Below are 16,488 nucleotides of genomic sequence, written 5' to 3'. Positions count from 1 at the left end.
GTGAGTTCTAAATTGAAGGCGGAGACTAGAATTCCAACTCCCGCGCCGCATAGAACTCACTAGGGCGAGACTTTTTAGCCATTTCTGGCTCCACGCCTTTGGAAACAGAATTCCTTTACTTGATGGCGTCCAGCATTCCCAGTTCCTCAGGCCCAGTTGGGTTTCAGCAGGAGGAGCAGACCCGAATCCCGTCCCAGTGATAGCTGGGGCCCATTCGTATCCAAACGATTGTAGTGCCTGCCTGGCGCAGCAGGAAGCGTCCAGGAAAGGTCCGGGAAAGCTGGCCGTGGAGCAAAGGTGGAAAACTGGAGGCCCACAGCCAAATAGAGCTCTTGCTGATGCTATTTCAGTAAATGACTTTACCGATATTTTAAATTAGGAGACAAATTCAAATTAAAAATCCAAGTTTCCAGCTTCTCAGGAAAAATTGGAAGACCCAACCACACTAGGCTCATGGGGCTGCCCTGCTAAAAATGCCTTACTTTTCTAAGCTAGTCTCCACTCTGGCCACTAATTTACAGCACCTGCCTGGCCCTTCTAGACGCTTGAATTAATGACCCCTGTTATAGATCACAGGGTGGGACAGTTGGTTTCCTGCTCCTTTAAGAAGTTGTCCTGTTGAATGAATGAATTTCTTCAGGATTAAGTGCTGAGACATCTTTTTAAAATTAGCGATATATATATGTATGTATATTTCAGAGATTTATCTGTATCTGTGCAAACAAGGACATGTGCATTTCACTAGACCTCCATGAGGGCTTAGATTTTTATCAGCTATAGTCACTACTTAATCCCCAGCATCTAGAAAAGTGCTTGGCACATAGAAGTTGATTAATAAGTAATTGGTGAAAGAATGAATGTTTGGTCTAGAGGTCATGTTAGGGGGGAGAGCTTGTAAACTTTAAAACCCCCTATGAGGCTAGGCCCGGATCCATGACACAGCCACCCCCCATCACAGGTATACTGACACCGTCATGCACCTTATTCAGACCACCATTGGCAATGCTCCAGGCCCAAATGCAAGTCCCAATACACACACCAAGTCTGACTTTATTGAATCTCTCTGTCTGTCTGACCTGGAACAAGGTGTCTGGAAAGAAGTGAGTTAGGACTGGGTGAAGAGCTATATTAACTAGGATAATGCTAACTGCTATAACAAATAGACTCTAATGTGTAAAACAGCTAGAAGAAGTTGATTTCTCTCTCCCTTAACAGTCCAAGGCTGGTGTTCCTGGTTGATGGATGGCTTGTCTTCTTACACTAATGTGGAGACCTAGGCTCCTTCCTTTTTGTGGCTCCACAAGCCCTTAGGGCTTCATCATCTTCTGTATCCAGTCAGCTAAAGGGGAAGGAGAGAATGTGGAGGACACAAAGGGCTGAAAAGCCTTGGCACACATCACTCCACTCACATTCAGTTGGCGGGAACTAGTTAGCACATGGCCACACCTGACTGTGAGAGAGCCTGGGAAATTAAAGTTTAGCTGTGTGCCCAGGAGGACTAGGACATGAATTTGTGGTGAAGAATCACTCAGTTTCCACCTCTGAAGGTTTTGGGTCATGGCCCTAGAAGGGGGCAGTGGAGTAGAGGGTAGAATATGAAAGAGGGATGTCACCTTATCCTTGTAGAAAGAGGGGTCCAAACTGGAGTGGTGGGTGACTTGAGGGCTCTAAGTAAGGCCATACTTAGGTAAAATACAAGTCCCATAGTGGGTACATGCACATGTAAGAAAGAGGCCAACTGAGGACTGGGCCAGGCTGAGGAAGCAGGGTGTCCCTCTTCAGTCGACAGTACTACACCAAGGTAGGACTTTTATGTGAATGACTATAAACGCACACGTGTCTTTGGGCACAGATGCACCTTATTTGTTCCCTGCGCAGGTGGGCGAGCGTGTGCATACTTGGTTGCACATGTCACTGGGGTGTCTGAGTTCATATGTGCCTGTGTTCATATGTGACAGGCAGATGTGCCTGTCACATGCACATGTCCGAAGGGCTGTGCATACATATGACCGAACGCTCAGGTGTTCCTGACGAGGGAGAACCTGTGTGTTTCTAACCTGTACACCTGAAGGGTCTGTGTGTGCATGACCATGCATGCAATGTATCTGTCCACACCCAGGAACAGGCCTGCAAAGGACAGCCTGGAGATGTCTCAGGACAGAGGTAGTAACTGCACGTGCACAACTGCCGGGGGAGGGGTGCTGAGTGTGCACATGCCAAGCACACAGCCGGTGTGGGATAGGTATGTGCTAAGTAAAGTACGTAAGTGGACACTTACATCACAGTACACATGTCCCTGTGTCTATGGTAGCCCCTGCAGGGTGTATGAAGTTGCCTAGGTGTGTGAATGTGTACTTCTGTGTGCCCAGATGTGCCCTTGGAACTCCCCAGGCTGGGCCAGACCAGGCTGGGCTCCTTGTTGGGCACACAGAGGCCTCTGCTGTGTGTTGGTGCCTGCATGGGGCACTGCCAAGGGTGCATTGGCAGCATGTGTATGTGCGTGTGAATGTGTGTGTGCGCGTGCGCACGCGCATGTGTGTGTGTGTGTGTGTGTGTGTGTGTGTGTGTAGGAAGAAACATTCGCTCTCTTAGACCTTGCTTCTTTCTGTGGTTCGGTTTCTATAGAGACACTTCCTGTGGAAGAGAAAAGAGGTAGTGAGCTGGTGTTTCAGGATGTGAGGGCCCGCAGGAGCGGAGCTGGGCTCTCTCTCTGCTGCCTGCCCTTCGCCGTGCAGGCTCTGGCCAGAGCTGCCTACAGTCCCCATGGTGGGCGCCCCCCGCAGTGGGGACCCGTGAACAGCAGCGGCATGCCAGGGAAGCCCAAGCACCTGGGCGTCCCCAACGGACGCATGGTGAGTGCGGGCTCCAGGCCAGGCCCACAGGGAGGGGGTGGGCACACCCAGGGTGGAGCCCAACAGGCACACCCGGCAGGGCTGGGCTAGAGCCTGCATGCTGCCATCGGGCGGGAGAAGTTGGGGAGAGGCAGCAGCAGGTGGTAGAACCTGGCACCCTCATCCCAGGACCTTCCAGATGGTTCTGATGGGGACCTGGGGCCACTCCGGTGATGAGGCCAGAGGAGAGCAGGCATAGGCTTCTGGCCCAGTCCCCACTGCTCTCTTACCTACTACTTTGGCACCATCTGGGGCTGACTGCATCCTAGGGTAGCAGGGAGTCCCGGCATGCCCTTTGCCCCCTGTATACCCCTACGGGGACCCAAGCCCCCATACCTCACTTAACCTCAGCCCCCTCCCTCACCCAGTGTCCTGATGCCCAAGGTCAGGTAAGGGGCAGCCTTTAATGGGTCACTGACCTCCACCTAGACCTACTCCAGAGGCTTCCTGCCAGAACTAGCCGTCCTTGGGCAGCCTGGGATGGGTCAGCAGGGTCAGGCCCGGTTGGCACAGCTTCTGTCTGTTCTATTCCTGGGCTACTAGGACGGGTGGGGGGAGCTGAGCACTAGGGTGCCCCTGGCTGCTGCTAAATCCTCTCCCTGGCTGCTTGGCATCCAGGTGAGAGCTGCCCTTGAAGAGACCCGCTTCAGCAGATGGAACTGGCTGTGTCGGTCTTCTCTTCTCTCCCTAGGGCACCAGGCCACTTGGCAGAGTCCCAGCCCCTCCTAAAAACTCCAGAAAGTCCAGTGTCCTAGTCGCCTACCCAGCCCCAGCCTAGTACTGTGGGACAAAGCCAATGGGTCCAGAGAGACCTGGGTTCTAATCTCAGCTCTGCTGTCCCTTACTAGAGGGTCCTCTCTGACCCTCAGTTTCTTCATCTATAAAAGGAGGAGTTTGAAAGGGATTTCAAAGGCTTGCTGAGACGATTAAGTGGAATAATGAATATGAGCCCCCTGACCCACCATGGGGGTTCCATAAATGTCAGCCCAATGCCCCCCTTCATTCTCAGCCCCTTTTCAAGGATCCCCTGCCTCACCAAGAAGCTGAGCCACTCCCCACCCTTACTCCTCCTCCTAATTCCCAAGACCTGTCTCCATACCTCTTCCTCCAGCATCTCTTTATTGGGCAGGAGAGAGGCAAATCCCTCCAAGCTGGCCATGTCCCCCACCTCACTATCTCTACCATCAAAATGACTTTGGAAGTTCGAGCATCCATGGGCCTCGCACTCCCTGGAGGCATGATGCTTGGCTCACCCCTCCCAAAGCATCCAGGCCAAGGAGGAACACACCCACTCCCACGCCCACCCCAGAGGGCAACTGGGTTGCTGCTTCTGGGCAGTGCCCAGAACTGCAGGGCAGCTGAGGGGGCCCAGAGACAGACCCAGCCTCTGCCCATCCCACATCAACCTATAGCTTCTCTACTCAAGAGTCATTCAGAGCAGGGAAGGCCCCCAAGCTCTACCCCCAGCCCTGCAAGCCCAGGGACTTGCTTTTCTCAGCGACGTTCACACACAGGTTTATCTTTGCCCTTTCCGGGCCCATTCTGGACTCTGTGCCACCTCTTGGAATCCCGAGGGTCACAGATTGGCCACTTGCTGGCCATCGGGCAGCCTTCTGAGGCCACACTCAGCTGAGACAGGGAGGGACAGACCAGCATCGGATGTGCATAGATGTAGGCCAGCTGTCAGCCTCCTTCCATGAGTCACCTCCTAAGGGAGGTTCAAAGGAGTACATGACATGCTAAGGGCAGCTGGCAAGAGAGGGACCCGCTTTTGAACCAGGCCAATCTGACTCGACGCCAGGTCTCCTCCACCTCCCAGAACTGCCTGGCTTCGTCCTCCCCCATCTCCTCCTGCCACCAACCCCACCCACCACCACCGTCATTCCCTGCTGAGGCAACTTCATTTGTCAGCCTCGTCTTTCTGCCACTCAGCTTGTCAGGGGGTTGCAATGAAACCTGTCACTTACAGATGGCTCCCAGCCTCCCTCCCAGAGATGCCTTCACAGAGTCCCAACTCCCACTTCATTTGTTCACTCATGCATTCATTCAACAATCCCTCCTTAGGGCCTGCTCAGTGCTGGCCCTGTCCCAGGCATCAAGACCAAGGCCCTGCCCTCAAACAGCTCCTGGTCTGGCAAGGCACAAAAGGCACGAGCGCAAATACCAGAATAAAATTAAGGTTTGGATAAGAGCAGTAGGTCAGGAATAGAGAAAGCTTGAGGAAGACCGGGAGGGAGAACAAACTTCTCCACTCACTTCATGCATTGTTGGTGTGGAAGATGTCCTGAAAGGATGTGCCAGCTGGAGGAGGGAACAGCATGGGGAAAGGCCTACACGCAGGGAAACATGATGTGTGTACAGGGACAAGGCCCAAGGGCTGGCGAGCCTAAAGCCTGGAGAGGAGCAGTTATTGCATCCTGTCACTCTCAGGGTGCCCAGTTAGTCTCCCTGCACAGGAGGACCTGGAAAGCAGAGCCCACTGTACCTTGGCCTACATTCCTGGAGTCTAGCTCAGGGCCATAGGCCAGCTCCACAAAGCTGACTCAGGCTGAAGAGCCAGGCAGCCAGGGTTCTCAGTGGGTCTACCCAGAGAGGATCTCTGGGCCTCAGTCACCCCAAGCCAGGATGAAATAAGATGATGATATAGAGGGCCAAGCCCAGAAGACGCTCAGTAAATCAGCCCTCCCTTTGAAGTCACCCCTCCAGGGGGCAGAATTCATCCAGGAGCCCCTGAGCCCTTTACCCCAATCGACCTTGCCCATCTATGCCACAAGGGCTGAGGCCCTGGGGCTCCCAGGTCCCCGGTACGTCTGCTGTTCACCCAGGAAGGCAGCTCAGTGGAGGGGAGACCTTAGGTTTCCAGAGTCAGGCACACTTTGGCCCTAATTTCAGCTCAGGCACTTCCCAGCTGTGTGATTTCTTTGGGCCAAGGTTTCCATATCTGTAAAATAGGCGTAATAATACCTGCCACATAGGATAAGGATGTGAGGTTGGATGTGTGACATGGATGTGTGCCGTCCATGTTCTCTCTCTGTCGGAGAGCTCAGGAAATGTCGGGTCACCCTCATCTTTGTATTCTCAGATACCAGTGGCTCCCCCAGGGCCCATTTCCAAGGAAAAATGTTTGGCAAACTGAGTCCAGACCATGGGTTGGGGTTGCCGCTTGGCCACCACACCCTTCCTCCTCCTTTCTTCCCCTTTTCTCCCATTCACTCACCACTTCTCCTCAGGCAAGCCAGGGTGGGGCAAGGCCAGCCCTGCTCAGCACAACTTCCCCAGACCCAGGAGCCTGGGCAGATCAGAGCCCCAGGCAGCGGCAGCAGCAGCATGCCACTCTCCCTGCTGCACACCTGCCACATTCACAAATGGGGCCTCGCTGACTCACCCTTCCTGGCAGCTCCAGGAGGTTGGGAATGCTGAGCCCTATGCTACCCAGGGGGAAATTGAGCCCCAGAGAAGGGAAGTTACTTGCCTCAGAATGGTCAATCTGGAATTGGACCCCATCCCCGCTCCCTGCCACTTCTGGATCTCCGTCCTGTCTCAGACCAGGTTATTAATATCTAGAGGGGCCCAGGAAGAACTGCATGGGGCATTCGGAGTCAAAGCATCCCTGGCAAAGGGGGTGCCAGCGCCTCCTGTGAGGGCAGGGGAGGGCAACTTGGGCCCTTGTGGCTGCTTGGGAGCACCTGGGCAAAGAGGGTGCTCTTTGAGGAGGGAGTTCAGGCTGATTCTCTCCTACGGTATAGGCCTGCCCTCCAGGAGCTACAGGCTGGTAGGGGAGAGGCCTACAAATAGGTGGGCAGCAGTGTGGTGGGCAGGGGGATTCGGGGCAACTGGAGTTTAGGGAAGACTGATGTCAACAGGCAGAGACTGGAGAGCTGTAAGGTGGGGGAAACAGGAGCAGATACCAGGCAGAGGAAATAGTAAAGCAGGAAGCAGGAGTGTGAAGGGGTGTGGGGAAAATAGAAGTTTGATGAAGTGTAGGGTGGAGGTGAGGGGGAGGGCAATGGGGGAGGCTGAAGGGGTTTATTAGTCAGGCTCAGGCAGAGCTTCAGCGGTAACCCAGCAACTGCTCTGCCTCCCAGAGTGAGGAGTGGGGCCGGAAGAGGGCCTGGGAGCCAGCCCCACATAAAGACACAATCCATTCAACAGGATGTAAAGAACAAAACGAAATAGGAGTGAAGCCAAGCCCAGAGCCCTCTGCCTTCCCTGGGGTCCTGGGCTGCCCAAGAGCATCCCGTGCCCCACCCCCTGACACACGAAAAGTGCCGTGGAGAGCCCTGAGCAAGGGAGAAGCTGAGTCCTGGGTTGGAGGGTGGGCCAGCGAGAGGCCCGGTGTGTGCTGGGTGCGGGGAAGAGGGAGGGCCAGGTGGCCACCGCAGAGTGGGAGAGGAAAGTCAGGATGGTTCCTGGAGACCTGGACGGAGGGCAGTAACCAAGGCTGGGAACAGCCACAGAGCAGCCTGGGGAGGAAGAACGTGGGACAGGCAGGTGCAGGCATGAGGGCAGCGGCCAGGAAAGGGAAAGAACAGCTGGAAGGGACCTTGGGCTTCAACTTGTCCCCTTCACACACCCCAGGAGTTGAGACTTTGTCCTGCAGCCCTGGGAGAGAATTCCTATGAAGCTGTGAGATGGGCAAGTGCAAAGGCAGGAAGGCGAAGGCTGGGGCAGCCAGGGGAGGGCGTGCAGGGTAGTTCCATGTCCAGCCTCCCTCTGCACAAGCTTTCCCTCCTCCTCCATAATGTCTTAGCCCTGTGCTCCAGCTTGGAGGCAGGCTCAGGGAGGGGCCCAAGGTTATAAAACTAGAAAAGGACAGGGCTAGGATTTGAATCCGTGTCTGACAGACCCGATCCCTGTGTTCTTCCCTCTACCGCAGGGCTTGGCAAAATTGAAAGCAGGGCCAGACACCAATACTAATGCGACAACAATAATAGTAATGTTCCTTAAATATTTACCACATGCCAGACAGTGTTATGAGTTCTCTTTCTATGTATATTTAACTTATTTAATCACAGCAAGCCTTTGAAGTCCTGACCATTATTTGCCCCATCTGTATAGAGGGAGAAACTAAGGCACAGAGAGGTAAAGTACTCTGCCCAAGGTCACACAGCACAAATGTGAACTCAGGTAGTGTGGGGTCTGCCTCCATAAATAACATAAATGCATCAAACTGGCCCCAGAGATCTCTGAGGAGAGTGTGAAACCCTTCTAGGGAAAGCGATTGCTGCTCAGGGCCAGCCAAGGTTGCCATGCTGGGAAGAAGCTCAAGGTAGCTGGGGTTTCACGTAAAACTCCTGACTTTCATATGTGGGAAACCCCTTTAAAGTTTAAAAAAACCAAAAACATTCTGATATTAATAATGTCCTACTTATTTGCAGGCCAGCTCTGGCCCACAGATATGTGACCCGGGTGCTCCCAGGTTGGGGAACAGAGAGGGAGATTCCAGCTGGGAGGGCAGGGAGAAGCTTCCTGGGGAGGAGATGTTTGCAGACTTGTTTCCAGTAGGGATGGAACGAAGGGACAGGTGGCAGAAGCTCCTGTGACAGGACCTAGTGAAAATGTAGGAGGTGAGAGGGAGGAAGGAACTGGGGATCAGTCAAGCCCTGGTGTTAGGAGCCCAGGTGATGGGAGGAAAACCAGATTCAGGGAAGTTGGTTCCGTGCCCTGCTTTGGTGGTGGCAGACGTGGTTTCCAATTGGGACTGGCTGAGTTAGAAGGGCTTGTGGGGCATTTGGGTGGAGATGTCAGCAGGAAGTTGGCTATGTGTGTTTGAAGCTGGGGAGATGTGGGAGGGAGAAAGGGCCCAGAACAGAGTCAGAGAGGGGTAGAGACCACCTTGTGTGTATAGATGATGAGGAAGCTGGAGGATTTGCTAGGAGGGTAGGAAGACCGAGGGAAACCACTGCAAGAGTCATTTTGAAAGGAGGGTTTTTCTGTTTCACTAATGGTTGGGATTCCCAGAGAAGCCAGAGTTGTGCATGTGGGGGAAGGGGGGATGCGCAGAGGAAGGGATTGGCCTCTACAGCTACTCACAGGGTAGTCCATAACCAGCAGCATCAGTGCTTGGAATCTTGTCAGAAACGGAGAGTCTTAGGCTCTCCTGAAACTGAATCTCTGGAGGTTCCCCCCCGCCATCATTCTAATGCACACTAAAGTTTGAGAACCACTGCTCTCTACTATAAAATAGCATCCTATGCCCTGCCCATGGTGGGGTGTTTCCAAGAGGAGGCAGTTGCAATAAGGAGATCATCAGTTACAGAGACACCTCTCCTTCCTCAAAGACAACAGCAAACATTGCTATAACACCTGCCACATGCTGGCCACTATTCTAGACGCTGGAAATATATTAAACTGATTTGATCCTCACAGCAGGCCCAGGAAGTAAGTTAACTATTATTATCATCATCCCTCACTTACAGATGGAGACAAACAAGTTACTTGCCCAAAGTCATACAACTAGTTAGTGGCAGAGACAAGATTAAAAGTTTGTGTTCCTACCCACCATGCTCTACACCCAGGCTCACCCAGTGGGTGCTGGGGGTCAACAGGGGTGACTGGGATGTACCTGGTATAAGTCCCAGTGCACACAGTGGTTGGCACATGATGGAAGGGGAGCCAGGGGCAGCCTGAGCAAAACCCTGAGCAAGCAGTGACCTGGCTGAGAATGCCCAGTGTGGCCCTGCAGGCAGAGAACACAGCTCCAGTCCTGGGGGCTGGGCCTAGAACTATCCCTTGAGAATCCACCCTGGGCTCTACTCTGACTTTCTACCTCGGGTTTCTTGTAGGTTGTGGCTGTCTCAGATGGAGGTAAGTGACAGAGTATGTGGAGGAAGCCTGGCTGGGGTGGGGGTGGGGGCTGAGGGGGGTGTATGTGGAAACAGCGTGGGGATACCCCTGCCATTTGCTGTCTTTCCAGGAAAAGTACCTGAGATGGGATTGGGCCAGGGGCTGGGGAAGGCTGCAAGGCTCAGCTGCACTTGTCCATCCCCCTGCAGAGCTGAGCAGCACGGCGGGGCCCCAGGGCCAGGGAGAGGGCCGAGGCAGCTCCCTCAGCATCCACAGCCTTCCCAGTGGCCCCAGCAGCCCCTTCCCCACCGAGGAGCAGCCTGTGGCCAGCTGGGGCCTGTCCTTCGAGCGGCTGCTGCAGGACCCGCTGGGCCTGGCTTACTTCACTGTAAGCCCTGGGGTGGGATAGGGAGGGCAGATGGCAGTGGCCACCATGGGGGGAAGGGTAGGGGGCATGGGAGAGGGCATGGATGGAGTTTCAGGCTGGCCAGAGTGGGACTCCTCTGTCAGCTGCCTCATCTGGCCTTTCTTTGGCACCCTCTTACTCTTCTCCCAGCTGGGATGTTTCCTTCTCTCTGCCTCTTATTTTCTCTCTGTGCCTCCGGATCTCATCCCATCTGTCTGTCTGACCCTATCTGTCTGGCTTGGCCTCTTGGCCCTCTCTCTATACCAATCTCTTGGACCACATCCCCTGACTGGGTCTCTGTGTCTCGCCTCTGTGTCTGTGCCCCCTTCTCCCCACCCCCAGGAGTTCCTGAAGAAGGAGTTCAGTGCTGAGAACGTGACATTCTGGAAGGCCTGCGAGCGCTTCCAGCAGATCCCCGCCAGCGACACCCAGCAGGTGGGGAGAAGGGGGAACTGAGGTGGCGAGATGAGACCAGGGCCTGAGCCATGCCCCTGACCTTCTCCTGTCCGTCCTGCCCCAGTTAGCTCAGGAGGCCCGGAACATCTACCAGGAGTTTCTGTCCAGCCAGGCACTGAGCCCTGTGAACATCGACAGGCAGGCCTGGCTCGGCGAGGAGGTGCTGGCAGAGCCCCGACCAGACATGTTCCGGGCACAGCAGCTTCAGGTGAGCGGTCCCGGAGGCGCGGCCTGAGATAAGGGGCAGCGCCTTGGAAGGGAGCTCGGTGGAGCAGAGGCAGGGCCAGATCCAGCGGCGGACCTTGAGCGGCAGAGATGGTGGGGATGGGGTGGGGAAGAGTGCAAATCTGGATGCTGGGACCCAGCTAAACGTTGGGCAGGGCGCGGGTCAGAGGTAAGACTAGAGGAGACAGTGAAGGAGGGACTAGGGGCGGGACCTGGAGCAAGGAAGGGCTAGGGGCTCGCTCCCTAGGTTGCGGACGCCGCCAAGCCCCAGGGCCGGGTCTGGGACTCTGGCGGCTCGCAGAGCGCCCACTCCAGCTCACCGCCCCGGCGCCGGTTCCGCAGATCTTCAACTTGATGAAGTTTGACAGCTATGCACGCTTCGTCAAATCCCCGCTGTACCGCGAGTGCCTCCTTGCGGAGGCCGAGGGTCGCCCCCTGCGGGAACCTGGCTCTTCGCGCCTTGGCAGCCCTGACGCCACGAGAAAGGTGCGGACGACGGCCTGTGGGGGCAGGCGACCGGGTGCAGATCTGCGAGGGTGTGCCCACGGTCTGCCTGCGGGTGGGGCCCGGCCCAGTGCCAGTGGCTTCCCTGTATCTTGCAGAAGCCGAAGCTGAAGCCCGGAAAGTCGCTGCCGCTGGGCGTGGAGGAGTTGGGGCAGCTGCCTCCTGCTGAGGGCCCTGGGGGCCGCCCACTCCGCTTGTCCTTCCGCAGAGGTGAGGGCAGGAGCGGGCCGCAGAGATGAGCGGGGTCGGGAGTCTGGGCAAGCCTGGAGAACACCCCCTTCCTCCTACTGGTCCCGCAGTCTCTAAGACTGTGAAAATCGAAATGCAGGTCCGTGTGCCCCCCATGTTCCCCTGGTGGTTCGGTTCCCACGCTAGACCCCAGAAGTTTGGGAAGCCCCCCTCAGCAGCGAAGCTTCCAGGAACCCAAACCACGTTAGACCCCTGTAAAGGGCTCCAACAGGGTCCGCCTGGCTGGGGAGAGGCCCCGGCAGAGGGGTTGGGGGAGGGGCTGTCCTGCTCATTCTCCCTCTCCCCTAGAACTAGGGGGCGGCGCGTCAAACTCAGCCTTGCGCCGAGAATCCCAGGGGTCCCTCAACTCCTCTGCCAGTCTGGACCTCGGCTTTCTTGCCTTTGTCAGCAGCAAATCTGAGGTGAGCCCACTGCTGGGGGAGACGTGGTGTGGGCTCGGGCCACTACTCAGGCCCCTTTGTGTGACCACCCTCATTCCAAGTCACCGGCCCCACTTCATCCTCCACTTGATCCACATGGCCAACCACTCAGCCTCCTCACTTTCTTCCTGTCCTCACCACATTGGGCCCCATGCATGTTATGGGTGCACATCCTCTTCAGCTGATGTGTGTGCACATGTGGGTGCCCAGGTGTGTACAACACGTGTGTAGCAGTCAGTGGGTGGACCTGTCTCTGGGTGCCCATACGTTTGGGTGAGCATACATGTATTCCTGTAGGAGGATGTATCCTGCCTGCCTACAAGTGTGCCCTTGGGCATGTGTATGCCTGTGTGTGCCCCAGTGAGCTTACGTTGTCTGTGTACCTGTCTGTGTGTCCTTGCGTGTGTACACATCACCTCCCTTGACACCTGCTCTGAATCAGAGCCACCGGAAGAGCCTTGGGAGCTCAGAAGGCGAGAGTGAAAGCCGACCAGGGAAGTATTGCTGCGTGTACCTGCCTGATGGCACAGCCTCCTTGGCCCTAGCCCGACCTGGCCTCACCATCCGTGACATGCTGGAAGGCATCTGTGAGAAACGAGGCCTCTCTCTACCTGACATCAAGGTCTACCTGGTGGGCAATGAGCAGGTGCGAACCTGGCCTGTTCCCCAACTCTAACTCCCTTTCGGATCCTGAACCCACCCCCATTCCTGTCTCTGCTCAGCCATGACCCCAACACCAATTCCACTTCTAATTCCAACCCCATCCCCTATCCCCACCCCCTTCCTAACTCCAGCCCCCTGCCCCATGCCCAACTCCAAATCAACCCAGCACCAACTCCTTACTCAAACTCAGATATCCACTCTCATCCCATGAAAATCCTGTCCCCACCCCATTCCCATCCTGGTTTCTAGCTTCAGCCATCATCCTCACTGTGATAGTCTCTGGGAGGAAGAGTAGGGGAAAACCACTGCTGGAGCTGAGTTTTTCCCTGTCACTCCCAGAGTTCAGACTGCCCATCCCTGAAATGGCCATTTGGGGATCCCTTACTTCCTCTGCCACCAGGGGCACCCAACTGCACCCAACCTATGAAAAACTTTCCTTTAGGTACAAACTAGCATAGCTTTAAAGAGGAGGCTAGGGCAAAATTCACTTAAACTAAACCATCCAATAAGGGGAAATCTAAAGGAAGGATGCTGTATCCCAGGGAGACGCATCAGGATTTCATTCACCCAGTAACAGTCCTAAGCCCCTGCCAGGTGGGGGCAGAGGGAGCCAGGCTGAGTTCTGTCCTCTAGGTCCAAAGGCTGGAGTTGAGCTAGGCAGGATGTGATCAGGAGGAGGAGTTGAAGTTCCAGAGAGTTTCTGGGTCAAGGAAGGCATTTCTGGTTGGTCCCAGGAGGCTTCATGGGAGAGGTGGCCGTTGATGAGGATGAGGACAAGTTTGCCTGGCGGAGCTGTGGGGGGAGGACATTCCAGGCACAGGTGGGAAGAAGTGCAGTACAGGTTCAGGGGCCTGGAGCATGGGAGTATGAGGGCCACAGTAAGAGAAGCTCTGCCCACTTTCTTGGGCCACCCAGGCAGCCTCTGCAGCCCTGATGGGTTTTCATGTCTGCTAAATATAACTTCACCACCCACACTCCACCTGTCCCTGCAGCACAGCACAGGCCTATTGCCTGGAAGAGGCTGCCTCCCAGCCCCGGGCTGGTGCAGGCAGCAGGGCCTCCAGGGGTGGTAATTACTACAGCTACTTTTATGTACCTACTGTGTGCCAGGCACTGTGCCAGATACTTCGCATCCTTCTGGCCTCACAGCTGTCTTGCGGGGAAAAGCCCTTTTTGCAGTGAGGAGACAAGAAGTGTCCTTAGTAGGTGGGAATGGAGAGAAGTGGACAAGTGTAAAAAAAAGGGACAAGGCCTGGGTGGCTGACCAAAGGTAGGTGGTGAGGGAGGAAATGCGTCCAGCTGGTCCAGTTGGTTTTCCCATGCCTGAGGGACAAGGGGCAGCTGTCCAGGAGGCAGATCCTGACCTGGCTCAGGAAGAGGTGGCCCCCATGTTCCAGGATTTAAGCCTACCCCTTAACCAAGCAGCCCCATTACCATTTCGTGCCCACCCCACCTCCATGTTTCTCATAACTCTGTTCCTTTTCCAAGTCTGTCCAGCATTCTTTTTTTTTTTGCGGTACGCGGGCCTCTCACTGGCCTCTCCCGTTACGGAGCACAGGCTCCGGACGCGCAGGCTCAGCGGCCATGGCTCACGGGCCTAGCCACTCTGCGGCATGTGGGATCTTCCCGGGCGAGGGCACGAACCCGTGTCCCCTGCATCGGCAGGCGGACTCTCAACCACTGCGCCACCAGAGAAGCCCCATGTCCAGCGTTCTTGCCACTAGGCTCTGATCCAGCCCGGTCTTGTATTCTGTCGGCATCTCTATGGCTTACCCGACCACCGGCCCTTCCCTCTGGCCCTTAGGGAGCCTCAGTGGAGGCCCTGGGAGGAAGTGATGATTATTCCCTCAGACCCCGGGGATGGGGGAGGAGGGAAGGAGAAGGAATTTTGAGACCCTGCCTGGCTCCTGCAGAAGGCCCTGGTCCTGGATCAGGACTGCACCGTGCTGGCGGACCAGGAAGTGCGGCTGGAGAACAGAATCACTTTCGAGTAAGTGTCTGTCGCTCCAGTCTAGGGTCCGGGGGTCCCAGCACTCGTTTGGGTCCCAGTTCTGGCTGCTGTTCTCCCTCCAAGTCCTGCCCCTGGCGCTAACCCCGCCCCTTAGGCTAAGGCCCCACCCCCAAGAGGTCCCACCTCCCCAGTTCAGGCTCCACCCTCTCTCCGGCCAGTCCCAGGTGGGTTGGGGGAGAGGCGCGGCGGGCTCTCCGACCTTCCGCAGCGCCGGGGTCCCGCGCAGGCTCGAGTTGGCGCCGCTGGAGCGCGTGGTGCGGATCTCCGCCAAGCCCACCAAGCGGCTGCAGGAGGCGCTGCAGCCCATCCTGGCGAAGCACGGCCTGAGCCCGCAACAGGTGTCGCTTCGTCGGGTGAGCCGTGTAGCCGAGGGGCAGGGGCGGAGCGGGGCGGACTGCCTGTCCCGCGGGCTGCTGACCTGTCCCCTCAGCCAGGCGAGAAGCAGCCACTAGATCTGAGGAAGCTAGTGAGTTCGGTGGCGGCCGAGAGATTGGTTTTGGACGCTCTCCCAGGTAAGGGACGTTGGCCCAGGGGCTCGTAAGGGACAGCTCTGGCCCAAGAGGAAGGGGGTCCAGGCGAGAGGCAGACAGGAACGATGGCCCTCTCTGCCACAGGTGTGAAGATCACTGAAGCTGGCGACATATCGCCCTGCCTCAGCCAGGTGAGCGAGGGACTGGGCACCCTCTTTTGCCCGCCAGCCTCCCCTTCCGGTTGTGGCTCTAACCCCACATTCTAACAGGGTGGCCCGCCTACAATCCAGGACAAGGCCGCCCACCTCCCTCCACTGTCCCTGAACTCGCTGGCCCAGGCACCCAGTAGTATCACTGGGAAGCGGCAGACCTGTGACATTGAAGGTACATTGGGGATGATGGTGGCTAGGGACCAGAAGGTTGGGGACCGTTGAGGGTGGGTGGCCTTAGAGAGCCTTGAGCTGAGGCAGGGGCCTGGATGTCACTGGGGCTGGAACAGGGTCCACTGGGGTTGAGGGACCAGAAAGACTGGGACAGGGGGCAGGATGGGGGCATTGGTGCTGGGGTCAGGGAGGCTGTGGCCATAGTAAGGGCAGCAGGACTGTGGTAGGCTAGCATAGGTGGGTCTGCACCCATGGTCCCCTTGACTCTGTGGCCATCCCCAGGCCTGGTGGAGCTGCTGAACCGGGTGCAGAGCAGTGGAGCCCATGACCAGAGGGGCCTTCTGCGCAAAGAGGACCTGGTGCTTCCAGAATTTCTGCAGCTGCCTGCCCAGGGAGCCAACTCCCAGGAAGCCCCACCACAGACTGAATCAGCGGCCCAGCCCAAGGGGAGCCCCTCAGACTCCACTGCGCACTCGGCCCTCTGACAGCTGCCCAACCGTCCAGGCCGGCTGCATGGCACCTGGCGGGCCAAGCATGCCATGGGCCCGCTCTGCATGCCCTGTCTGTGCCATGAGTGTCCCTGGCCTCTTCCTGCCACGGGCAGGCCCGCAGGAAGAGCTGGGAGGGGATGGAGAGGCGAATCAGAGGAGTGACACTCCACAGCTGCCACCACTTGGTCCCTTACAGGCTTGCTCGTCCATCCCTTGCTGCCAGGCCACCAGGGGGAAGTGGGCCTAGCCCCCAGTGCAGGTGTGCCCAACATGGAGGGGCGGCGTTGGCAGTGCCAGCCTCCCCACCATGTGCCAGGCCTCAGCAATGAGTAGGAAGAGGGGCCGGCTCTTCCTCGGGGAGCTGGTATGAGTAAGGCCTGGGGGTGCAGGCAGGCAGGCAGCCCCTCCCTCTACCCACAGAGATGCTACTGAACTTTTGGATTTTGCAGTTGGCTTGGGGCAGCTGGGTTTGTCCTGGATGTATGATATTGTTATAATAATAATTATTATTCTGCCATAGGGCGTGTTCCTTGT

The 16,488-nt window shown here is 56.6% G+C and overlaps 1 protein-coding gene across 2 annotated transcripts; it reads left to right on the top strand.

Annotated features, from left to right (window-relative positions):
• Window positions 1–2,599: 2,599 nt before the first annotated feature.
• On the top strand, window positions 2,600–16,465 carry RGS14 (regulator of G protein signaling 14). 2 transcript variants are annotated; one of them, XM_060006774.1, is made up of 15 exons: window positions 2,600–2,852; window positions 9,677–9,698; window positions 9,887–10,065; window positions 10,426–10,518; window positions 10,604–10,747; window positions 11,107–11,250; window positions 11,367–11,478; window positions 11,812–11,918; window positions 12,379–12,582; window positions 14,513–14,589; window positions 14,837–14,963; window positions 15,041–15,122; window positions 15,225–15,271; window positions 15,350–15,464; window positions 15,746–16,465. In XM_060006774.1, the coding sequence occupies exons 1-15, from the start codon at window positions 2,808–2,810 to the stop codon at window positions 15,946–15,948; spliced, it is 1,701 nt and encodes a 566-aa protein (XP_059862757.1). In that variant the 5' UTR covers window positions 2,600–2,807; the 3' UTR covers window positions 15,949–16,465. The 2 variants fall into 2 exon arrangements, with proteins under 2 accessions (XP_059862757.1, XP_059862756.1); XM_060006773.1 differs by having other exon boundaries at window positions 11,806–11,918.
• The last annotated feature ends 23 nt before the right edge of the window (window positions 16,466–16,488 follow it).

Source organism: Delphinus delphis, chromosome 3 (assembly GCF_949987515.2).
Source record: "Delphinus delphis chromosome 3, mDelDel1.2, whole genome shotgun sequence".
Lineage (NCBI taxonomy): Eukaryota > Metazoa > Chordata > Mammalia > Artiodactyla > Delphinidae > Delphinus > Delphinus delphis.
Note: the sequence above shows the minus strand (reverse complement) of the source record. Positions and strands in the feature narration are given on the sequence as shown.

Coding starts and splice junctions, on each gene's coding strand:
- RGS14 (XM_060006773.1), top strand. CDS start 2,808: ATGCCAGGGAAGCCCAAGCACCTGGGCGTCCCCAACGGACGCATG. Junction 9,699..9,886: donor TGTGGCTGTCTCAGATGGAG/GTAAGTGACAGA, acceptor ATCCCCCTGCAG/AGCTGAGCAGCACGGCGGGG. Junction 14,590..14,836: donor GAGAACAGAATCACTTTCGA/GTAAGTGTCTGT, acceptor GGTCCCGCGCAG/GCTCGAGTTGGCGCCGCTGG.